We start from the raw sequence: 27,317 nt of genomic DNA on the forward strand, positions 1-27,317 counted from the left end.
CATGTTATGATGTTGTCCATCCATCCTTCCTTGCCCTCCTTACATAAACTTTGTTTCTGGAGCATATTTTCGTCATCAAATATTGCAAGCAAGTACAACTTTGGATGACAGTGCATCACATACCATATCTAGGTCACCACGACCTACTTTTCACAAATGGATGAACATTAAAGGAAATCCTGGTCCAGACTGAATCTTCCTTATCACTTCTTTAACACATTCAATGTGTACTTTTCCATCAAACTCCTAACAGGCGTATCATGTACCTCACTGGTACTCTTGTTAATTTTTCTATGGGCTGCCGAATAATATCTACCCAACCCCTTCCAAGAACCAGGCAACCGTACTGCATTACTGATGATATTTTAATAACCCTGTATCTGAGTCTTGTTTGTAGCACAGAAGGAAAAAAATAAAAAAGCAAACAAACTACTCAATATTAAAACCACCAATAATTTACATAAATTCAACATGAATATAACAATTTGTCTACAAAGCATCATATAAAAACATCAAATATACATCAATGACAGAACTTCCAAAGCAATAAAGATACCCCACATATTAAATCATTGGCGACCATAAAATATATTTTCAACAGCAACAAATACAACAGTGCTCGCACACATACACACAGTGACACATGCACGCAGTGACACATACACGCAGTGACACATGCACGCAGTGACACATACACACAGTGACACATGCACGCAGAGTAATATGTACATTTTTATATGCAACACACTGTTACTCCATTTATACATAATATGTACACCAGCATTAGTCCGATATTATATATAACTGAAAATGATAAAAACTCATCCAGTCCCACGATGCAACATTTAAAAATAACATACTGTTGCAGCTGCAACAATTTACTATATGAAATAAAAATTATTTTAACCCAGCATGACTATTCAACATTTTCATACGTAAGTTAATTAAAGTATAGAAGTGAACTTCCATCTCGTATAAACTGGTTGAAGCTATGGTTGAAATGCCATTTTGATTAAATTCCAATGAGTGATGTTGGTACTCTCAATTAATACAGCAGACAATTTTAAATACAATTTTATAAAAAGGGCCTTCCATATAAAATACTTCAGGAATAGTCATTGTAAACATGGAAAAACTAATCTTGTACAATGGTGTCAAAGGGGACGTTATCATAATGCATTTACGATTCCAAACTATCCTATTTGTACAAACAGAACTTGACCTTTTGTTGCAGTGTTTTCAACATAAAAATATAGGCAGATCAACACCTTTCAGTCTACATTTTATCATGTAGAATGGACAGTAACAAAGTCTGTATCTGGTTAAAAGCAAACGGATTTGATCATCTAAAATGATCTTTTCCAAAATAATTCAAGAACGCATTAAACCCCCCCCAAAAAACCCCTGCTTGATCATGATACCCCTCCCCCATAACTTAATAATAACAACAATAACTAGACCATGTTTTTCCCATAAAGCAAAACAGCAACAATTATCCCGTCTAAAAGCTGAAACTATTCAAACTTTAATCTGTTAGCTCTAGTAAGCACTTCAAATACATGGATGAAACACTTTCTACTTTTAAAACTAAGATATTTTTTTATTTTAGTCTTGAAAATAAAAAGATTCAATAAAATTTACTACATCAACACAATTTACACATCGTAACAGTTTTTACATGCAATTTCTGCATCAGCTGTGTTATGAAATCACAAATGCTTTGTAAACTATTTTCCAAACTATGATGGTACTGCACTCAAAAATACATGTAATAGAATGCACAGGCAATTAAAAGCAAACTTTTTTTTAGGGCTATACTCTAAGTCATTATAACAGTTCATTAAAATTTATAACTTACAATGATGTACCGTATACAAAGATTAAAGTAATATGCATGTAGCAGTAAAATGTGCAATTTAATACGACAGTAACTCTAATGATTCTTTAGTCAAAAAGAACTTTTTGGCAAAAACATTAACTATTAAATGCATCTTGTTTTAATTTAAGTTACTGATAATGGACTACTTGTTGGAATGGGGTAAACAAGACAATGAAATCTGCTACTTATTATTAATGAAATGGAAACAAATTTTTTCAACAACCAGCAAATATTAATGGCTTTATGCACAACTGCCAACTATGAAATGCCAACTATGAAAACAATACATGTGTTTTTGTACATGACTGCAGACTGGAATTTCACAGTGAGGGAGGTCTGATACAATATCCATTCTAGTACTCTGCTAAACTGGTATTATTAGAGCAAACATTTCAAATTTCTACAAGAAGTTCTATCGTACATCACAGATTAAAAAAAATTAATGACCCCATCCATCCCTTTAAAATAAAATAGTTAAAGACAATGCTCTACACTTTATGAATACACCCATTCTAACTTCAAACTTACAATACTGAGATCAATCACAAAATTAATGGACAGATAGAAAATTAAACAAATTCCAATCCCTACGATTTTCAGTTTTGAACAAAAAAAATACAGACTAGTATTCATCGATTCATGAATAATGAAAAATTATGTTAAACTGTTTTTATAAGAGCCATTTTATACAGTAGTCTTTCGGAATGCAGAACATTTAATACTTAACATTTATAGCTAAAAATCTTCACTTCATAGTTTTTTTGTATAGTAATTAATTCCAACTGTTGTTAAGTGATATTAACAGAACACACTTTATTACAAGAGACAAATTTTGTTATGTGCCAAGTGAACAATGTTCAAAAGAAGCAATTAAATAACCGGTCACCATGGGGACGCGTTCTGAACAAGATGCAAGTGACTTTTATGCAACAAAGTTCTGACAGTAAAATCTATTGATATTTAATCATTACACACACCCCTATTAACTGAACAGTTCGCATGTTTTATCTCAATTTGGTACCAATCTTTCAAATAATGCTTGTAAACATGAAACCGACAACCAGTACATTTCATTGCAATATCAATGCTAGTTGCTTCTTTACTGATTAATCACATCATCCTTGGGGTTTTTTTTTAATGAGCACTGCACTCACAGCCAACCACTTTGGATAAGTAGCTTCCCGCATCGAAACCCAAAGAAAACACTTTGGATTTTAATGTACACATTTCCAAACTTCCACAAGGAGTTCATTTTCCACAATACTTGAATGTTTGCAAAATAAGACGTAAAATAATTTCAATAAATAAACGAAAATGTGTAACTGTCTGATGATACACACCTTAAAAGTTATATAAAAAAACAAAACAAAAACAAAAAGAAAGAAAAAACCCTGAAAAAAGCAACAAAAAAAGAAAGAAAGAAAAAAGTCCCCTCTCCTTAACCAGTAACTCAATCTTTTTTCCTTTCGTTTTTGTTTGTAAATTTTTTTACTACGTTAGAGAGTGTCATATTACCTCCCTTCACTTAGTGCAGGCGATTTGAAAAACAAAATTAGCCTGTACATCTTTTTAACTACATTTTTATCAACAGAAATTGTTGACAGTATGTTAATGTGGTTAACTTCGATTTCCCCCCCATCCCCCGTTTTTTTTTGGACAGGTCTTTTTCAAGGCATCAAGACTTGTGTATTTTTAGCACGACTGATTTCTGAAGTGTGCCTGCCAAAGAATCACGTTACACGCTGAAGATCACTCTTTTCATTCAATCCGTTAACTGTACCCATCACCACTTTTTGTGTGTTTCATGTTATCAGCTGTCAGACGCAGGGATGAACAATCCTCCATGCTAGTCAATTTTCACAGTCGAATAGATTTTTCTCACAAATTTGCTAGTCCCAAAATAACCAAAAGTACCTGAAAAAACAAGGCAGACAAAAACATACATAAAGATTTTAATTTTTTTTGAGAAATCAAATGATAAAATCATAAAGTAAATACATGTAGTCACAACAAATGTATACCAGAACGGATCAAATGCAAAGGGATGGGGGGGGGGGGGGGGGGGGGGGGGAGGAGAGAGAGACAAGCTGCAGCAAACCCATGATACATAAAGTAATAATTATAATGCCTCCTGCTGAGACCAAACTCTATCACCTATGATCAACTGTGAAACAGCCATGTCAGTGAGATTATTTTGTATCTCATTAATTTTCATTCTCCTGACATGAAAATAATGTTGAAGTATGTTTTCTTTAACGACACCACTAGAGCACATGGAAAAATCCTCGGCTACTGCATTGTCAAGCATACATTAACTGCGACATGTTGTCTTTAGAGAAAACTTGCTACATTTTTACATTAACAGCAACGGACATATCTGGTTGTTAAGATGGGCATACCTCATGTTAATTTTTGTTTTGTTCATGACACCACAAGAGCACATAAATTAATCATCGGCTATTAAGATATCAAACATTTGTTAATTCTGAGGAAATCCACTCCATTTTCCCATTAGTACAGGATAGGACATTGGTCACAGCTAACATAGTATTATGGCATACAAGTGAAAATACTTACCACACATTATCCCTAGGCCCACACTAAATAAGGCCATGTAACCAAAGTAGAAGGCCGTCTGAAACAGACCATACATTCTGAAAAATAAACAGAAAACATTTTTAAAATGCATAAATGGCGTCAAATACACAGGATTCTTGTGTAACAGGCCTTCTAGAATACGGTGGCCCGATGCCTGAGGCCATTGTTTTTTTTATTCGGGCCAGTAAGTTACTTTGTGCAATCCCGATGGCAAGTGGTACAAAAAAAAAAAAAAAATCTACAACCTAGGTCCTACGATCATACAAAAACAAAAGAAACATCTACAAGTCACTTCTTTCGATTTGCTATCACATGCAATATTTCACTAACAAATAGTTGGCCACCAGTAATCTCTAACCCATTCATGACATCAATATACCTATTGATATAACTTTATTAAAGTTATAAAGTGTAAACATTGGAAAAACAAAAGTTCATTGTTTTGCCGCTATTTTGTTTTTTTTACACTGAAATCCAAAGATGTGTTACTCTAATACTAGTAATATGCAAAACGGTAACCAGTCTTTTATTAGTTTTAAAGGTTGCACATCACTATTTACAAATACTTTAAATGTGTAAATTATTAATTTAATTTATAAAATATAACATAAATTGCAAAAAATTAGTTTAAAAAAAAAAAGAAGCTTAAGAACACAGTATCATGAAATAGATAATTTTAACAAAGTACCCAAATTGCAAAATTACTAATATGGTGTGTGTGTGTGGGAAGGGGGAGGGGGAGGGGGGGGGGGGGGCACGCGCAGTGGCTTAAACTGCAATACATGTACACTTTATGCTAATAAAAGGTTCTTAATTGTTTCTTTTCGTTTTTTAAGGGGGTGGGTAAGTTCCCATTCATAAGTAAATGAATAATGCTGTTAATTGTTGTAATATCTCGGTAACATGGATTATTTTTTTATAACTTAGGTGGTTTTAGTGGAAACAATTATTTTAAAATTTTAATAGGTGTTTTTATCAACAGTTAAAATTGAGCAAGTGAATTTTTCACCATGGCCAGTGAATTCTAGAACCCCTGTGTAACGTGAAACCCTGCTTAATGACATATACCGATGTTGGTAACTCACATGTTTGTCAAATTTGTCCTTTGCATTTGTGAACCATGTTAATTTAGGCTTTATAGTTTAATATTTAATAAAAACTTGCTTTTTCTAAAAGTAATAAATATGTGTATTTTGAACTTCAGACATATTGCATACAGAGTTGTCACGGCCATCCCAACAAAATAAAACATTATTAAAATAGTATAATCTGTATTTATAATCAAATTATGGCTTTACATTCAAAATTAACTTCTTGATCACTCACGAGCAGGGCTCGAAATAAGAATTACAATATAGCCTGCTGGTTTGCTGAAAACAAAGACAGCACAGCGTGACGTGGGAGTTTGTAGTGTTCTAGATTATTATGGAATTCAAATATAACCTATTTTATTTTAGTCATTTTAGCAACAAATTTATTATTTCACCTACTAGGTCTAAAAGCTACCACTACTATTTCAAGCCTTGCAAGAGGAAAATAATTTGATCTTGAACTTTAAAAAAAAATCTGTCAACAGTTAAATTTGTAGTCTAGTTTGTTTCCAAAGACATTAGAAGGTAACACAATATGTTTAGTCACAATTCACATTATAAAGAACAAAACAAAACCCCACCATATAATCAATACTTACTTTGTTTTAAAGAAAAAATAATAAAAAGAATAAAGATAGACATAGCCCGAAGTAGAAGCAGCAGCTAGAAAACTCGTCCACTGCCTGTAACAAAGAGAACAAAACAATTATTAGATTTTGTAATTGGCCATGAAATTTGCAGTTAAGATGTAAAGTCAAATGGAATGAATGAATGTTTAACGACACCCCAGCACAAAAATACATATCGGCTATTGGGCGTCACAAATGGTAAGTATATGAAAATATTATTTATATACATTCATGTAAAACCATTGTAAGGAGCTGTGGGGAAAAAAGTATAATATAATACATAAAATCACGGTAAGTATATTTTAAAACTTCGTATAGAAGTCAAAGTGTTTTAAAAACTTTACAATATGTTCTGGATGTAATTTAAACGATTCGAAAACATTTCTGTTGCCAAATATATCATTTCTCGTCGGCTTGAGATGATCACACTCCACCAAAATGTGGCGCACAGTCAGTGTACACTGACAGTATTCACACTGAGGAGGAGAGTCCTTCTTTAAAATAAATGAATGCGTCAAATATGTATGGCCGATACGGGCACGGCATAAGACTACTTCATCCTTCCTGCACCGCCTGTAGTTGTAAAGTCAAGTACTTGTAATAACCGTTTCTTGTCAAGAGTAATCGACTGTAAATTAAAAATACAGAATAGGTGCCCATTTTTACATAGCAGTATTTATGTATTTAAAATACATCTGGAATGTAAATGTGTACAGACCCATTGAACAAGTATGTTTTATGATTGGCCAAAATACCAGATTCAGTTACCAGAGTAAATATTAAGTGAACCATTTCGTGAGAATTTTAGCAAGCAACTATTGGTATCTACAATTAAAATGCCTGCATCTAAATTTTGAACTTGATATTGCGCGTAATTTTATCCACACACATATTTTCCCCGGTTTTAGAGTATTTGATTAAATGTACACACACGTTCAGCTACATTTAAAGTATTCTATGACTTACCATCGGTAGTCTTCAGCATTCAGTAGGAAGTAGGTACAGACGATGGTCACACAGGTGGTCACAATGGCCAGAATGACAAAGACTAGAAGCATGAAGCCATATACGTAATAGATCTTGTACGCCCAAAACGACGTGAAGATGAAATACCTACAAACAGAAAACACTAAATTAATCTGAATCCTCAACAGACTAAAATTTTTGTAAACTTAGAAGAGTAAAAAAATTTATTTAATTATTTCTAAGTAATAAATTAGTTTTACATCAGGAAGAAAATATTTGCATCAAAATTACGATTACTTACAACCTATTACTGTATGAACTTATTTTTATACAATAAGTTATAATTTTATGTCAACCGATTACAAGCATTATCAGAAAATGACACACACACACACTCCAAAAACAAGAACAAATACTCAATAATACCATAGCATAAATGATACATCTGTTCGACTATTGGGTGCAATTCCTAATAAAAAATGCAAACATCGACATTGATACTCTATCAGAGATGAAAGTGGATTACAAAACAAATCTGGAAATTTAACATTGGTGGTCGGGTACTTGGTTTGCTTTCAGGCTAGGGTTGTACAATGGTCTAAAAGGGTGATTCCCATTCAAAATGTTTGCACATTTTTAGCCAACACCATATTATAAGTCTGGGACAGAGAATACGAAAAATATTGGACAAACAGTGAAGAACACGGTAACAGTATTGACGATTAAAAATCTCGAATTAAGGAAAACTTTTAATATATCTGCTCCAGACTAAAAACAACATTGGATAAAATATTTAAGAACAAATACAAACATTTCAATAAATATTGAGCCAAATGGCAGGACACCTCCGAGGACCACAATCACAGATGGTTCCATGAACCTGAAAAATTATAATAAAAACAATTATAGAATGGATCGTGTTCTCTTTTCATGATACTTAACCTGACCTCTCGCAAAGTGCACCCTAGAGGTCAGGTTAAGTTAAAAACAAATAATATACATGTAACAGAATTGCAAAAAAACTACAAAAACACTGCAGGGCTTGAACATAAGAATTTCACTCAAACGGCAATGTTGTTTAAAAATTGCCGTTGGTGAAATGGCATGACGGAAATTTTTACCCTACCTATAGCAGGTTTTTAAAAAAAGTCACTTTTGCAGCAAACAAACATGACTGAAACGCTATTTTGCTGTATGTAGACCTAATTTAAATGTATAAATGTTTATATGTCAATGACGGCAATTGCTGTTGATGCCATCGTTAAGTTCAAGTCCTGCATTGGAACTTATTTATCTGAAAATAAAACCTGATGTCACAACATAGGCTATTTCTACAATGTAACAGCAGAGGTACATTTATAAACACTTTCCTACAAATGGGGCAGTGCATACTATAACCTTTAATATACCAATTGTGGGACAATCAAAACAGGCCCACAGAGGGCGATACATCCTATGACCCACCACTAAGCTACACCCCACTCTGCAGAAAGTAATACTTATTATACACTATTCTAATACCATGAATTTTTATATTCATTTCATTGCCATCTGCAACTTTTAGCATGAAAAATCCAAACTATTACAGTACTATCAGCCACCAAATGAATTTAGTCAGAATTCATATCTGCACCAGCTACTTTCTAAAATAAAACTGTAAAATGTTCTAACATCAATTTTGGTGGAGTAAAGAACATGGCCATCTACTTAACCTTTAGACTACTGGATTAATTTTTAACAAAAACCACGTTGAGTGGGTACAAGTTTATAATTTTCACTCACATATATTCACTTAAATGTTTCATAAATACATGAAATAAAGTTCATATATGAATCGGTAAGTATTATTTTCGTGTCTTTTTTTGTAATTTTTATTATTTTAGATCGGCTAATGGTGATTAAAATTAGGCAAAAAATCGAAAAAGTTGCGTTTACTTACGGGCATTTGTGGCCAGCTGTCCAGTATTTATGTCCATTATTCCCGTTAACAGTGGTTTTCTGACCAGAATTTTTTTTTTAACCCGAACTACGATTCATATTGCAATATTTGGTCATTTTCGTTGTTGGTAAAACGATCAAATTTATTATCAAATTAGCTGTTTACAATCAGCTATCCCCCCGATCCCTGAAAATTACCAGCGACGTGCCGCCATTGTTGTCAAGCGAAAATACTTGCCGAAAACCACTTTTTGAACTCAAAATTTCAAGGTATTTTCAATTGAAAAAATCAAAACAAAAACCACCATTTTGAAAAAAAAACTTTTTTCTTTAATTATATTTCCGTTTTCGGGGAGTGTCGTGTGCAAAACGGTGGGAAATATGAATTGGGGAATGCACTGTATACAGTGTACAGTATATCGACTGACGTGACGTCGGGCGAGATATCTCGCCTGCAGTAGTCAGAAGGTTAACAAGTAGCTACCTACTTTTAAAGGGAAGAACGTACTAAGAGTAGCCCATGAAGTGGCAGCAGCAGGTTTCCTTTCTCATTATCTGTGTTGCATTTAACCATATGTTTGATGCCATTTCACCGTATATAAAAATATGTTGAGTACATTATTAAATAAAACATTTCTTTCTTTCCTACTTTTGAAATTATCTTGCAATTATGATGGCTACTCACCACTTCTTTTCTGGGATGGGTCTTGGTACTGCATTGATTCGGCAGGGGTAGTTTGGCTGACCAGACAGATTGCGACCTAGTACGGTTCCAACCAGTGTCAGGGGCAGGATCACAAAGATACATATACAGGTCACAGCCACCTGAAAAAAATAAAGCACAGGAAACACATTTTAATGACACCTAGAACATTCTCAACTGCAGCTATTTGGTCGAAACTGAGAATACCTGCTGTTCCTACTGAAAGAGTAGCAAGGGATCTGTTGTATGCAATGCATGTTTTAATAAGCAGGACAGTACATACCATGGCATTTGATACGCCAACTGCATGTCATGGTATCTCAAAGGAGCACTCTCCCGATGGCTACAAACCTCTCCCCAAACTCCGGGTTTCTGCCAGAAGGTAAAACAGGTCTGGTGCCATACCAAATGTGTTAACCTTTTGACAAAATTAAATACTCTTACCATTAATGTATGATTTTTCTTAACCCTAACCCTAACCTATTTTCTTTCTGGGTGGGAGGCTCCCCATATCCCCTATTGACTGTGGTTGCATTCAATTCCATAGCGCCATACCCAAAAATTTCTTTCTGGCAGAAACTCACACTGGTTACTTTTAGCAACAAAAGTTCTTAACATGCAAAAGTTAAAGTTTTTTTAGTTTTAACACCATCACTAAAGAATATTGATGAATTAATCATCGGCTATCAAGTCAAACCATTGGAAATTTTGACAGCCTTCTGAGGAAACCCACTACATTTTTCCATTAGCAGCAAGGGATTTGTACGTGCACTTTCCCACGGACAAGACAGCACACACACAGCCTGTGATATACCACCAATCAAGAGGCACTAAGTGAAACCCCAATCAGAGAATGGACAACCAAAGGGATTCCATGACTGGACAAATGACCCATGGTTAGACCGAGAAGGCCCTATTACATAATCAATTAATACAATTATTGTTACCATCCGAGAATATTAAGACAATGAAAATACATCTTATTATAACGCACACACACACACACACACACACACACAAAACAAAGGTATTTCATCAGGTGCAAACATTCCACAATGAACGTCCATTTTTTTTTTTTATCATTTCTCACCATAGTTCCGAACGGAATGGCCCGTGATGCATGATAGTAAATGGCAATGAAGTTAATGAAGAAAGCTGTCCCACACACAAAGGTTGGCAGCATGAAGGCACTCATCACCATCTGTTTGATCCACACCTTTCCTACAAGAACACAATAATTAAGATCTTTACATGATCACCACCAAAACAGGCCACAAACATGTTCGCTTATCAACTAATGTACAAAACAATTAATGTGCAACACCATAAAAAATATACGAATGTTTTCACATTGTCAAATAAATTACCTTTATACAATTTTTTTTAATTAAAAACATAGATGAAGTTTCTACAGATTTGCCATTTAAGTCAACTACTGCTGTGCTAAGATCCAATTTACTCAGACTTTTAACTTAAAACCAATAATTTTGCTAAGTTCTACGATATCTGGAGAGGGGATACAACCAGGACAGAACAGTTGGAACATGTCCAGGAGAGGTGAAAAGAACGCACCCCAAGTCTGTGAAATTTGTCATGACGTAGGCATTGTTGTGCTTCGAGCGACATCTACCGGTGACATCAGAATACAAACTTTCAAAATTATTTCAAGCAATTGGGACATGGGGATTCCCATGGTATTTATCGATATAAAACCTGCTTTTTCACTCCATTTGATAAAAACGTGATCTAAGTGTGTTACAGGTTTGTAGATTAACCAAATTATAATTTATTTTCGCTGGATGGAACTAGGGTGTGCGGCTTTAAGACATTGTAATAAACAAATTGTTAAAAGCTATTTCCTACCTCCCATTCTGGCATATAGGCTACCTCCGCAATATCCATTAACTGGCGCTGTGGCAGCATACACAAAGATGGCTGTACTAAGCAATGACCCACGTCTGAAAAATAGATTCCTGCTTGCTTTAACATTCACAAGCAAATCCAACACAATGACAAACCTGCGGTGAAATCTATGTTATTTACTGCTTAAAGATGTGACACTAGACGTCATATGCATATTAAAGTTTGTGTTGTTTCACAATACCACTAGAACACATTGATTAATTCATCATCGGCTATTGCATGTCAAACATTTGGTAATTATGACTCAAAGGAAACCCGCGACATTTTTCCTAATGCAGCAAGGGATCTTTTATATGCACTTCCCCACAGACAGGGCAGCACATACCATGGCCTTTGTCCAGTTGTGGTGCACTGGTTGGAATGAGAAAAACCCCACCTCAATCACCTGAATGGATCCACCGAGGTAATTCTATCCGCGAAGCAAGCACTCAATCAACTAAGCTAAATCCTGCCCCTCATATGCATGTTATGAACAACTGTGAAGTTAAGACGGGACATGGAAATAATTGTTTGATATTGTCTACTGCTGTTTTTAACCATAATAGTGTTTCTAAGAGGACAGTTGTCAGTTCATGTCCTGCATAAAAACAAACATGCCCAGGAAAAAACCCCTGAAAACAGTAAAAACTAATGATACAAATAAACCGGTATCAAATTAATCAGAATCTGTAAAAATATTTTTGCACCCTCCCATTTCCATTAATCGTGTTAATAAGGTGGAAAAAAACCTTCACTTACAATTTAAATGATACATGTATTCAGTGCATTTTTTCATTCAATATATTTAGCCCAGTCATTATTCACCCTGCGATTTCCAACACATTTTTATCCCTAAGATAAATACATCATTCTGTTTGTTAAAACTGGCTGGTTGTATACTCACTCTGTGTACAGCTCTCCGATGATAGCAAACGTAATGACACAGGTGGCCACAATGGCAATATGGTAGCCAGTCCCAATCAAAGCTGAAAACAGCATCGGATGCGAGGCAGGACGGAATACATCACCATGCACTTGTTTCCAACCATATTCATCACCAAGGTCTTTCTCCTGGAATTTTTTTTTTAAAATACAGTTTTATACATGTATGGAAGAATCAAAGTTGGAACATAATTCTGTAAAAATTCAACAGACAAACTATGCTTTTGAGAAAATAACTCAAATAATATTTTGTCTGAGCCAGGTTGTGCGAGTGCGAATAAATTTTACATGCTCATATACCACTAGAGTTTCGAGCATGTCCGTCCCGGGGCCTGTCTCTGGATAGCCAGTGACTTGCTCTGGGACAGAAAAAATTAAGGGGACAATTTTGAAATTTACATCCAAAAATTAATTAGTGGGCCTTTAAAACTTTGATGTGCATCTCAAATTAATATAATTAATAAATAAAATAGCAAAGGGAAAGAGAAAGAAGACTATATCATTAAATAAGAGGTAATTTTCGCTCGATTAGAGTTCCGACCTATCTGTCCCACGTCAGCGCTCAAAAAGAAATTAGATAGATAGATAACTAGTTTAACGTGGGGGGGAGGGATGGGGGCCAGTCATCCTTGCGTGTACCGTTCCAGGGGCGTGAGGCTGTCGCGCTGGCTGGACTGAAGGAGATGTTGCCTTCCTCTTTCCAGCTGTCGCGCTGGTGGACGCCGTCGCACCAACAACATCCACATGCGGCTCAACTGGAGCAGTCTGTAATGTCGACCGCTGCACCGGAGCAGGCATGGGCGTAGAAGTCGACACAGGAGGCAGCGGCGGCGACTGGGTCATGGCGGTGTCCAGCAGGCCTGCCGTAGCGTCGAAAGAAGTCTCCGCTGGTGGCGTCGTCTTCCTCTTTGGCGAAGTAGTGGGGGGGGGGGGGGGCGACACAGAAGGGGACCCGCCGGTGGCGGTTGAGCAGCTGGCCCTTTGATTTGACCCCCCCCCCCCGTGCCGTCCCTGGCGCACGTTCCTTCTTCCTTCCTCCTCTTCTCGTCTTCTTCTTAGAGTCCGCGTCGCCGTAAACCAAAGTCACGGTCGCCCGTGACCCAGTATACGCGACGCGGAACTCCAGCAAAGTCCCAAATGAAGCTATCATACCTCCGGGGGGGGGGGGGTGTGTGTGGTAAATCGAGAGCACAAGGTACAGCGTCTTGTCTCATCGCGAGCTCGAGTCGAAGTCGAGCCAGGTTGTGCATTATTTACTGACACTCAGTTGCTTTAAGTAAACTTAGGCATACGGTAACAAACATTTGGCTTTAATGTTATTTATAATTCATTGCAGCGTTTTCAATAATTGGGCACAGATCCGTTTTTATATTTTGTTATTTATTTTTATATTCCTTTCCCATTTGACTTAATTGTAAAAACATTTAACTCTATTCTTCACTATAACAAGACCACCTACCATATCATCTAAATCCTCTTCCTTGCTGTATCGGGCATAATCCTTGCGAAGTGTCCGCATCAAAATCATACTGACCAGCCCAACCAGAAATATAACCATCATGAAGGAATTGAAAATACTAAACCAGTGAATCTGAAACAACAAAATGAAAGTAAAGTTAATCACTGTAACAGTTATGGAAAAGGGATACAGTTATTTAAATTGTGACCTTTTGGTGTCTTGCATATGAAGGGTTCATACATTTTGTTGTCAACCAAGTTCCACCACTTACGTGTATTATTTCCCATGAAACCTAGGCCCGTGCTTATAAAACTTTAGAGTCCAGACTCAATCTCTAATGACGTGTGACAAACACAATTTGTATGGCGTTGCCATGACGTTCTCGTCTCAGACTCTATTAGAGTCTCGAGTCTAGACTGTAAAAGTTTTATAAGCTCCAGGCCAGATGTTTGTTCACATTTGGTCCGGAGAACTAGAGAATGCCAGCTGATGCCATATAGGCTATTCCCACCAAATAGCAGTCTGTCATCCTTATATTTATATTCCAGAGCTCAAATTTCACCACGGCACCGACGGCAATTGCCGCAATACCCCTAAAAGCTTACGGTGTCGACCGTGCCTTTCAGAATTTTTTTTAAAAACCCAACATGTTATGTCTAGAAATGACACAAAATGTAACAAGAAAAATCATATCAAGCGAAGTCGGGCTGCTTGTTAACACACGAAGTGACAGGTCAGTTATACCAGGATGCAAAACAAAACATGCTAAAATGCCCATACAAATAATGTTATTTACAGCAGTTTATGTGGATGACATTTATACATATATTCTTTTGACTTACACATGAGTGATTTTAAATATCATATTTACCAATATATATGTTCGACTTGGCAAGATAATTAGGATGCTACGGTCACAAACAAGCTTCTTTCTGTTAAGCCAGTCCTGTGAGTGGCAGTCCTCCCACAGGAAGGATTTAGTAGTCTTGTGCCGTGCCCGCATATTTGAAGCATTCATTTATTTTAACCCTCTAGTGCCCAACTACTCAAAATAAAAACCAAAAATTAAAATATTCATTCAACTTACAGGTATTAGTGTACACTGAACATTTCCTAGCTGATTTTTGAATTTTAATAAATTTGTATATACTTTTAATAATGTAGCATATCTGCTACATTGGGCATTTAAGGAAAACATAGCATATATGCTACATGTTATTAACTTTGTAAAATACATTGTTATGGCAGGGCTTCTAGAATTTTATAAAAATCCACTAGCCATGGGATCAGTAATTTTAAAAATGTACTAGCCATGATTAAAAATTCACTAGCCTTACTTTAAATAAATACAATTTTACTAATAGTAATAATCAGATATATCACCTAAAGAGGAAGATTTAGCTTTAAAATCCTTAGACAGAGGGGGCAGGATATTAATATTTACAAAATGCAGCATTTGACAAGGTGTTTTTTTCCCCACTAGCCGTCAGGCTAGTTATAGTAATTATTTACTAGCCCAACACTGAATAACACTAGCCATGGGAGTGGGGCTACCATAATCTAGAAGCCCTGGTTATGGCATATATGTGTATATAAAAAAAACCCCATTAAAGTCCAAGACTATAAGGTGAAATAATTTTTGTCTCAAGACACTTGATAGAAAGTAAGTTGCCTTTGTGCCACTCGTTTGAAGGAAAAATTTGCCTTCGTGTCCCCTCACAACTTGCTCTGGTGCCCAATTTTTTTTATATTAAACCGAAGGCAACACTTGCTGTGGCCCCCCCCAAAAATGAAATTTGACCCCGGATTTTCCCCGAGTTTAGGGGCAGAAACAAGAGGCATGTTCTTTAAGGTGAACAGAGTATCTCACTAGACTGGGTTTTCTGCCTAATTTAATTGAATGTGGTATGATGGTACCAGTCAAATTAGCCTCCTGAACACCCCATTGGGTTTCAACAAGGCAATTATTCTTAAAACAGAGAGAATTCATCTCAGAAAACTACAAAACCTACACAATGAATCAATGTTTAACAAAACCCCAGCATGAGAAATATATTGGCTATTGGATGTCAAGCAAAGGTAAGTACATGTATATATGTCATGAATGAACTGATAATAAACTTCAAAATAAAAAAGTAAATACAGTTTAGTTGTGTAAACAAAATTAAAAAATTCTCCTCGTTGGTTCAAGATGACTGCACTCCATGAAGTTAGAGGATATTTCATTTTAGAATAAATAAATATGTTAATTATGTATGGACAATTTGAGCACGACACAAGACAATTTCATCCTTCCTACACTATCTATAACAGGACTGCCACAACAAAATGAAGCTTGTTCACAATTGCACTATTCCAATCATCCTGCCAAGTCAAAAAGACAAACTGGTTTAAAATATTATGTTTAAATTCAGTACAAGGGATATGCCTTGACGTGGGCCAACAGAAGACGGACACTGCAGCTGAATGTGTCTTTTCATTAAACATTAACATAAAACAACTTGCATAATATCCTTACCCGATGCTGAAAGAAATTTGGATCCAGGTACTTGTCGAAACGATCAGCAAACTTGATTTTTGAGTCATGCCATTTGACCTGTCAATAACACAAATATTATGCAACATCATCAAATAATAAAAATAAATAACACTAGCCATTTTAACTCTATATACCCATGCTTTTCGACATTACTACCAATACAAATTCAATGTTTCGGCCAGATATGCACTGACTGGAACGAGAAATAGCCCAATGGGACGAGGATCGATCCCAGACCGACCGTGCTTTACCACTGAGCTACGTTCCGCCCCATATTGCTGTTTTTGTCAGGGTTGAAAAATAAATAAATTCCATAATATGTTAACCCCCCCCCCCCCCCCCCCCCCCCCCCCCCCCCCCCCCCCCCCCCCCCCCCCCCCCCCCCCCAACGTATCCTCAAAACAATCTGTGGTTTTAAAAATACATTTGAAAGAAAATAATGAAGTCTATATATGCATTGTTGTAAAACCAATAAGAAATCTCAAAAAGCAAGCAATAACTGCGACAAATTACCTCATATGTAAATGGGATCTTTATTCCAGCACTCAGTTTGACCTTAACTTCGCTGGTCAAGTTCACATCAACAATCATCTTGCCATTAGTCCCAATATCAAATTTCTTGTGAGTCCAAATATAGTGACCATCTCCACCCTCATCAATTTCGCCAACAATACCTAGAAAGACAATAATAATTTTTAAAAACCTGAATCAGAGTTCCAACATGCACTCAAATCAAATACGTTACACATTTGAACTAAAATCACGGGCACTAATTATTTGTCGTGTATCTCTTAAATATAGGGGTCAAGAAATAGGATTTAAATTCACAGATAATTTTGTAGAAAATATTTAACCTTCTGAATACTGTCACTGAAGTCGACATCACGCATGTGCTCAAGTACTGAAGGTGGCAATCGAATAGGTTTCACCATTTTCTGTGCTTTCATTATGGGAGGAAATGACTAGGCCTAATCTATTCTTTTTATTTAGGTGTCAAAATCACAAAACCATGTGTATAATGGACAGGGCGTGTTGAAAATCAACTTTATATTGAGTTTGAAACTGTCTTTGCACAGATTTTTGCAATTATTTAAATCAATGGTATTAAAAATGGGTTCCCATGATTTATTTTCATGGAACCTAAAAACAGTTTCCGATAGGTTCCCATGATCACAAGGCACGGAACCGAAAAAGTGTTTCCCATGAAATTTGAAATCCTACAACCTGTAACTGGTTTTCTACTTTATGCTGACAATGTGTTTGCATGCTGCATAAAATAAAAACAAATAAAAAAACCTGCTCTATATAAATCACATGACAATTTCATGTTCACGCTGTTGACATGATCACCCTGTCTATTGCCAAATTAACCATTTGCTAACTTGTATACCAAATGGCTGAACAGACGCGTGTACAGGGGGAGGGGGTCAAAACCCCTCCCTGCTCAAGCAAATATTAATTTTCCACAATATATTTTCCATGGGAGCATGAATCAATCCCCCCCCCCCCCCCCCCCATAAACTTTGGTTGCCAGTCTAGAACCCCCTGCTAAAAAAATACATGTGCATGCACTTCTACAATATTTGGTACATGTCTGAACACTTACCCCATATAGGAAGGTCATCGATGTACATCTGGTACCAGTAGTGGCTCTTTACGGCATAGATGAAGGCTTGGTACTTCTCTTCAGACAGATCAATACCGCAGTACTCTGTTTTGGTCATATCAGCTGGAATGGAGAGCACAATATAGTATCAGACAATAATAGTAACTACAGATACCTATATACATACTGTAGATCCAGAAATTAACACAAATTACACATAAAATATAGAAATAAATGCATATTATTATTAATGCAAATAACACACTAATTTTTCGCATTAAAATTATGATCGCATCAAGTTCAGGATTTATAGTATATCAATACACAGCTGTCTATATCTGCCTCTCAAAATATTTTAAAATGTAAATTTATTACATTCAATAAAATTTTTGTGAAAACTAAAACAAAAGAAAGGTAAAATCAAGCATCATTTAATTAATAGCAAAAAACAAGCAAAACAATTGGATGTATTCATCTACAATATGCCTAAAGCAGCTAAATGCAATGAATCACTTGTAGTACATGTTCTTCAATATTATTATTAATAAATTATATTCAACTGTCACAGTACATAATAAATTGTACATATGGGTAGGGCGGGAAGGGTCTATTGCCAGAAAAGTCAAGATTCTTCTAATACAGTTATCCATTTCAATATGAGACTGATACAGATGATATCACACAATGATTCATAAAATCGTCATGTGTTAGTATAATATACTCTTCAAAAAAAGAAATGCAAAAGGGTACAAATGGGTTATAACTCCGATTTTATGTTTCCTACCGGTTCATGCTTTGTAAATATAAGGTCATTGCATGTCCCAAACACATTCCCATGGTTACATTCGATAAAACGCAGCTACTGTACAATAAAGTTCCAAAATGTGAATATTCGCAAAAACGCAGCCACGTGCAAACCATGTCACCACTGCACGTGCGTTGTCTGCACGTGCAACATACACCGACAGTATAAAAGTGCAGGGTGTTCGCTTGCCTGGCCTCTGTATCTGGCCGACAGTTGACAATCCTGGACATGCCACGTCTCAGTGAACCGCAGAGAAACAATGCCATCGGCCGACTAGACGCAGGCGAATCCAGAACGGCCGTTGCCAGGGCATTCCATGTGTCCCCAAGCACCATCTCCAGACTGTGGGACCGTTACCAGCAACATGGATCAACACGTGACCTCCCTAGATCCGGTCGACCACGGGTCACTACCCCCGGGCAGGACCGCTACATCCGGGTACGATTGACTACTGCCACCTCCACAGCCGCAGCAATACCAGGTTTGCGCAGGATATCCGACCAGACCGTACGGAACCGCCTACGTGAGGTAGGAATTCGTGCCAGACGTCCAGTTCGAGGTGTCATCTTAACACCACAACACCGTCGACTCCAACTGCAGTGGTGCCAGATTCATCGACAATGGCCTCAACTGCGATGGAGACAGGTGTGGTTCAGTGATGAGTCCCGATTTCTGCTCCGACGTCATGATGGAAGATGTCGCGTGTATAGGCGTCGTGGTGAAACGTTATGCGGCAAACTGCGTGCAGGAAGTGGACAGATTCGGCGGAGGGGGGGTAGTGTCATGGTGTGGGCAGCCATCTCACACACTGGCAGAACTGACCTGGTCCACGTGCAGGGCAACCTGAATGCACAGGGCTACATTGACCAGATCCTCCGGCCACACATCGTTCCAGTTATGGCCAACGCCAACGCAGTGTTCCAACATGACAACGCCAGGCCTCACACAGCACGTCTCACAACGGCTTTCCTACAGAACAACAACATTAATGTCCTTCCTTGGCCATCGATATCACCGGATTTGAACCCAATTGAGCATCTATGGGACGAGTTGGACCGACGCCTCCGACAGCGACAACCACAGCCCCAGACCCTGCCCGAGCTGGCAGCAGCCTTGCAGGCCGAGTGGGCCACCATCCCCCGGGACGTCATCCGTACTCTGGTTGCTTCAATGGGCAGGCGGTGCCAGGCAGTTGTCAACACATGCGGAGGCCACACCCGGTATTGACTCCAGATGACCTTGACGGTGTGTCCTATCACTTACTCACAATGGACTAGAGTGAATTGTGAACAATCCTGCAACATTTGGTAATTATCGGACTCACCATTCAATAATTAAATCAATTCTCCAAATGTTACGACAATGTGGTTTTGCGTTTCTTCTTTTGAAGAGTATATTTTCCTGTACCCTTTACTTTGACAATATGGATAAGAAATACCTTTGTACTCCAAAGCAAGTCCACTGAACTCCAACTCTACACCAAGAAGAGCTTCCCCTAGGGTTTCATGGTAATGGCTTATCGTTTCTTTCGGTCCACGACAAAATGGAAGGGAGTAGTATTCGTAAGTCTCTTGTCGGTTGTGGTATGGTCCAACAGTGTTCATCCAGAGAACAACTTCCTCACCATCTTCATACTGCAGGTACAATTACACACATCAAAATACAATTGCACCAAGATATATACATACTTATTTATGTTATTATGTTATTTATACTTATTTATTTTGCCCATGTGTATCTGGTACAAACAAGTTGGTATGATATACAAGCTGACTCAACTTTTATGTACTGCAAGTTGAACCTGAGATATTGTCGGTCTGACATTCACAGGCATTCAATTTGCTAAACCGATCGAAGTTTTAATATTATTATTTTAACCTTCTGACTACTGCAAGCGAGATATCTCGCCCGACGTCACAGATGTCGACCAGGGCTAGCTCTGGCACTGGCCAAATTCGCCGATTGCGAATTTAAAAAACAATGGGCAAATTTTATTTTAATTTGGCGAAATAATTTCATGAAATAAATGATGTTTTGTTGAAAAATAAATGGGTTTCTGCAGTTTTTGCAGTATGATTGATAATTTGGCGAAATGTTCTGCTGACCCAGGGCTAACCCCAGTCGACATACTGTACATTGTATACAGCGCATTCCCCAATTAATATTTCCTAATGATTACTCACTGGAAATAATAATAGACCAAAAGGAAATGGATTAATTCACAGTATGGCAGCTTTAGTTTTTTGTTTTTTCAATGGAAAACACCTGGAATTTTTTTTATTGAAAAACTGGTTTTCGCTAAGTATTTTTTGCTTGACAACAATGGCGGAACGTCGTGGTAATTTTCAGAAATCGATAGCCAATTGTGATAGCTAAGTTTATAATAAATTTGACAGTTTTACCAACCAAAAAAATCACGAAATAATGGGATATGAATAGTTTGTTTTCATAAAAGAAAAACAGTTATATTGGGAATAATAGACATAAATATTAGACATTCGGCCACAAATGACTGAAGTAAACACAACTTGTTTGATTTTTTGCCCATAAAATATCAATTTTTTTTAGAAAAACACGATATAATACTTATTGATTCAAATATAAACTTTATGTTATGTATTTATAAACATTTTAACTGAAAATACGAGTAAAAGTTATAAATTTGTACCCCCTCAACATGATTTTTATCAAAAATTAATCAAGTAGGCAGAAGGTTAATAAAGATTTTCAAGATATCTGAGGTGGAATAACAGTTTTGTCTTCTTTTTATTTCCAACTTCTTCAAATCAATCAATTGCATTCATATCACACCCAAGATAAATGAATTTAATGATGAACAGAACACTACCATTTCTGACCAATCAAATGACAGTAAGTAAAAATCATCAGTTAAATCAATTAAATCTGCAGAGGAGGACAAAATATCAGACAAGACCCAGTGGACACAAAAGACAGAATGACCATTATCATTCTATTGTACGTGAAACATTGGTGTCCAATAGTGGGTTTTTTTTCCACTGTTCAAATAAAGTATAACTTTTATTGTGTGCATTAAACATGTATACAAATGGATACTGGTATGGGACACAACAGAGGGCGTTAAATTACGCCAGTTTTCATCAGCTGCATTTTCATAAACACTTTGGCTTCATGTCCAGTGTCCAGATTGATGGGTTTTTTAATTGCGTGAAAAAAGGGTACATTTTGAAATAATGAAGCTGGATGCTGTAAAATATAGCAGGATACGGAAAAATAAACAGGGGAGCAGCAAAACTCAATAGCCACTGGCAGCAGAATTTGCCAACAAGCAAAAACCGAAACAACAAAATTAAGCAGTCAAACCTCTAAGGATGCTAATTAATAAAAAAAAACATTGGACAATGAAAGTATGTACTTTACATCTGTTTGAGGCTTCGAATTTTACAAATAAAGAGGTCAAGACCATTTGGCCCCAACCTATGGAGATTTTTAAGGCATTACGACCAAAAGGCACAGCAACAAGACCAACTTTAACAAGTGTATTTATAAATATGTATATAACACAACAGCACCCATTCAAAAACAATAAGTGTGAACCATTTCATGTTTTTATAATAAAACAACTGGTAATAGTGGTATGATGACCAATTATGAACAAGCAAAATAAGGCATGGTTAGTTTGGCCGTAAGATTCTCTTTAATTTTCAGAGCACTATCGCAATTTGCCACATGGCAGCTGTTACATTTGAGCCCTACTGATTCAAAACATATCATAAACTTGTGTAATTTTTTTTACAGTACACGCCTCTGAAAATTGCGAGAGAATGGTTGTTTGTGCAAATCTTAATTTTGCATAATCCATATTTTGTATGTGCAAAATTTTGAGCACGATTTAAATGGATATAACAGGCTTCGAAATTCATGACGGCTCCATGGCATTTGCCGTACTGCCTTGTGCCTTTACTGTGATGCCTAAAAAATACCAGTTACTTTACCTTGAATAGACGTGCCCTTTCAATTACCTGCCGTGGTGCCCCTTTTGTATATGTTTTTATTTTTTCATTATTTCAGGTAAAAAATAATATTATTATTATTAGCTATTTAAATGTCAGCTGTGTTCAACCAGACCAAGTGGAAAAACGTCCGCTAGACTGGTTTATGCGCTTCACAATAAACCAAATGGCCACGTTGAGAACCAATCAGATAGTTCACAAACGTTAGACAAACGTTTGCTGGCTGAACCTGGGGCTGTTGTTATCGATATTCTTCATGACAAATTTTGAAATTATAAAAAAAAAGTCATTCTGTAAAAAAAAAATCGTTTGCTATTAATTTCAGTTTTGTTTGATGTAACAAGAAAAGTAAAAGTGTATTGGAAATAACAAAACAATACTAATTTTGTGTGCAATTTACAAATCAATCGGCTTAGAAATGAATAACTTGTAGTAAATTTGATAGTAATAAAAAAGACGTTCCCTGTGGGACGGACTTATAGTTTTAATCATAAATTAATGTTTATTAGCCTATTTAACGGACCCATGCTAAAATCACCCAAATTAATTTATTCCCAATTAACTGAAACACTGAAATAAATGTGAACTGTTTAATGTTTGTGGTTATTCTTGAATACTCCGTTTATTTAAATATTACCCATGCTCAGCAGTTGATAGGCCTATACATCACTGGCATAGGAAGCGGGTACTTTGTAGCAGCATCGATGGTTTATATATTAATTTTATACGTGTGTCTGTGTGCCCACCCACCCCCCTTTTTGGTATCTTCCTACAGGCTACACCCATGTATATTAACAAATTCTGGGTACTAGGCCTAAGCAGTAGCCAACAACAAAAATTGTACGTCTTCTTCAAATGACCTTCACCTTTGCATGCGGAAAAAACCGCGATGACTTTAGTCTGTGCATGTGGTATCGAGAAATCCTTGATTGTTTTGAGATCGCACGTTGTTGTTTTTGGAAAATAAACCTACAATGTATGAGATGACTGGAGTTAAGATAATACGATATATTTTCCTCTATAGGCCTACAGAATTTAGCAGTTTGTAATAAAAGCCGTTTAATCGAAACACTCGTTACCGTACTGTCATGCGATCTCGCGTGTCACCAATTACTGTGGTACCTAATAAGAGCATGTGTTAATGATTCCAATTTCAAACAAATTAGTTATGCTCATATCCATTCAACGTCCAGGCATGTCTAGTCTGGGTCCAGTCTCTAACAACACCAGTGATTGGGTCCAGGACACGGCATAAGAAGGTGCCAAAAAGTGGGGTGGGATGTATAAAAACAATCGCTGCTGTCATACTCAGTCATACTCCATCTGCTCAGATGGTCCGAAACCAGTGGACTTTGATCCTTTACCTGCTGTAATGAGATGGAACAGCAGCAGTGTTTGTTCAAGGAGACCATATACATCATAATCTCTCTCCACCAAAGTTGTCTTTAAGGACACCACAAAAAAATTTAAAATACTGTTTTGTTTAATGACACCACTACTTTGATTTATTGATGAATGACCAATTTAACAGAATTACAGATAAGTTTTTTTCTGGTTAAATCGACTTCCTAAAAAAGACTGCCTCGGTGCCCTTTGAAAATGTATGAACGTAGCCTTTGTGCCTTTTAGGTTAGCCTTGGTGCCCTTCATTTCCTAGATTTTTAAAGGCTATTATAGCCTGCCCTTTTAACACCGAATTCCGAGGCCTGATATAACAAGTTACGCAAAAAGGAAATGGATACATGGGTTTATTTCTGCGTAACCGATAAATGGGTCACACAGATTTTCAATTCTCAGAGGAAAAAAGAAAAGAAAGAAATGTTTTATTTAACGACACACTCGACACATTTTATTTACGGTTAAATGGTGTCAGACATACAGTTAAGGACCACACAGATATTGAGAGAAAGCTCGCTGTCACCACTTCACGGGCTACTCTTTTCTATTAGCAGGCTTTCAAGCAAGATTTTGTGAAAAATAAGAGCTATTTTTAGGAATTTTTTGACAATAATAAGGACTGAAATTCAATAATCAATATAAAAGAAAAACTGGTATTATAGGATCCCCGTGACAATATTCATTATCTGAAAGTATACTAAGGCTAGATTTAATTAATTCCAACACTTATTTTATGTTGCATTTATCAAAAAAATTCAAAATTTGAAAATTTAGGATTTTCACCAAAAAATTAGGGCTTTTTAGGATTTTGAAGCTTTAATAAGGAATATTAGGGCTGCTGTCAAAAAATAAGGAAAATAAGGGCCCGCTTGCAAGCCTGTATAGCAGCAAGGGATCTTTTATATGCACCATCCCACAGACAGGGTAGTACATACCACGGCCTTTGATCTACCAGTCGTGGTGCACTGGCTGGAACGAGAAATAACACAATGGGCCCACCGATGGGGATCGATCCCAGACCTACCGTGCATCGAGCGAGCGCTTTACAATTGGGCTATGTCCCACCACCAATTCTTAAAGGATTGCAGTATATTGCTCATGACTAAAAAAAAAAAAAAAAAAGGTTTTCTAAAATGTCAAATAAAAACAAAAATCATTGCTTTTTTGGGGCATTAAATTTATTAAAATTATTGGGTTTCCAATTTTAAATTACCACTGAAAAAAGTTAATGTCACGACCAGGAACCATATTCACAAAATATTGTACGTCTAGTTTTACACGTAAATGTAAATCTACAACTGGAGAGCTATTCACGAAACAACGTAAATGCAAGTTACATGTAAAGTTGGACATAAATATAAAGAGTGCCTCCAGTTACAACTAACGCTGCACGCAAATGGTAGCATTTCCAATAATTGAAGCAGTTCGTGATGGCGAAAGCCCATGGATTGAACTTTTTTGGGGGTGATCAAACAGATGTTTTTGACTCGGCCACATTTCTCCTGAGTTATCTTTTCCTTTTTAAGAACGTCCTAAAGTTTGTAACACAACGCGGATTATAACCAATACCAAATTGCCATGGTTCGCTGTGTTATTGTTAGCAGATGACAAATGAATTGTGTTTTGCACATTTGCTATTTACTGAGAAATTACTCAGTAGCCATAGTTTCCAATGTTGTTAATTTTTTATTTCTCCGGTGAGACTGACAAGAGTTACAATTGTAGATTTACGTCCAACTAAGTTACGTTTACGACCGTCTTTGAGAGTACGATGCTTCTTGCACATAAACGTAAATCTAAGGCAGACTTAAGGTGCTAGTTGTAGACATAACTTTACACCTTTTCGTGAATATGGGTCCTGGACTCTAGACAATGTGGTTGCCCCCCTCCCCCCGTTATCCTATGAATATGACAAGCATCCCAGGTGAGCACTATCAAGTCAGAATACCATGTATCATATCATGTAACCTTTTATTATAAAGGCCAGAACATATTTTATGTAACAAATAAAAGAAACCATATTTGTGGCTTCATTTTAGAAATCAAAAATGCAGGTTGCTGCTTGCACCAGTTGCACAGGCCCAACAGTCCTACTCCTACGTTGTAACTTGTTTTTCTATTTATCTTGCTAACAAAATATATATGAATCAAATCTGATGTGAACGAATACAATAACTGCACATAAATGAGATAAAACTAGACTTTCGTTCATCATATGATATCGTTCGTTTAACTCCATTTAACTACAGATTTATTGCATTAACTTGACAACTGACAGTTAATTTACCAACGACACTATACTTACAATATGATTATGTTCGTCGCATCGGACGAAGAAAACCAAAAACGACGTAAACAGAAGTTTTGCTAAATATTTTGGGTACATTTTGAAATATATTTCAATATTTGATGCTTGATATACACCTAGATACAGACGGATTCTTTTACTGAATCGTCAACAAAAAATGCAAAAAATGGCCGCATCCATTGGCCACGTAGCTTCATGGGAGGTAACTCTACATTATTAGCATAAATAGCAACTTTTATTATATTAAAATTAATAATAATTGCTAACATATTAATTGTAGAAAATAAATCAACTAAATATTATATTTAATAGGTGCACGCGATTATTTTATATTTTATCAACAACTTCCAATAATTCTGATATTGATAAACATTGCCTGTATAAAGGAATGCATCTGACAATGTATGGTTCAAAATATGTCCAGACAATCTAGACCTATAGATGCCAAAATATATGATATTTACCAATCACAAATTGCAATCATTGTGCGTTCAGAATTTAGTATCGAATAACATATTAAAATTGTAGGATAATATAATTTGTGGAACACGTAGCACTGGCG

At 36.4% G+C, this 27,317-nt stretch overlaps 1 protein-coding gene across 1 annotated transcript; it reads right to left on the reverse strand.

The window, feature by feature from the left end:
• Positions 1-437: 437 nt before the first annotated feature.
• LOC121379440 (transmembrane 9 superfamily member 3-like) lies at positions 438-26,930 on the reverse strand. The gene is made up of 15 exons (XM_041508081.1): positions 26,753-26,930; positions 20,496-20,691; positions 18,253-18,375; positions 17,160-17,320; positions 16,626-16,703; positions 14,108-14,239; positions 12,611-12,777; positions 11,668-11,762; positions 10,895-11,025; positions 9,787-9,926; positions 7,975-8,043; positions 7,164-7,310; positions 6,168-6,251; positions 4,457-4,533; positions 438-3,793 (listed from the first exon to the last, which is right to left on the reverse strand). Exons 1-15 carry the CDS (start codon positions 26,831-26,833, stop codon positions 3,726-3,728), a joined length of 1,749 nt encoding a protein of 582 aa, XP_041364015.1. The 5' UTR covers positions 26,834-26,930; the 3' UTR covers positions 438-3,725.
• Positions 26,931-27,317: the final 387 nt, after the last annotated feature.

The sequence above is a fragment of the Gigantopelta aegis genome, chromosome 8, assembly GCF_016097555.1.
Source record: "Gigantopelta aegis isolate Gae_Host chromosome 8, Gae_host_genome, whole genome shotgun sequence".
NCBI lineage: Eukaryota > Metazoa > Mollusca > Gastropoda > Neomphalida > Peltospiridae > Gigantopelta > Gigantopelta aegis.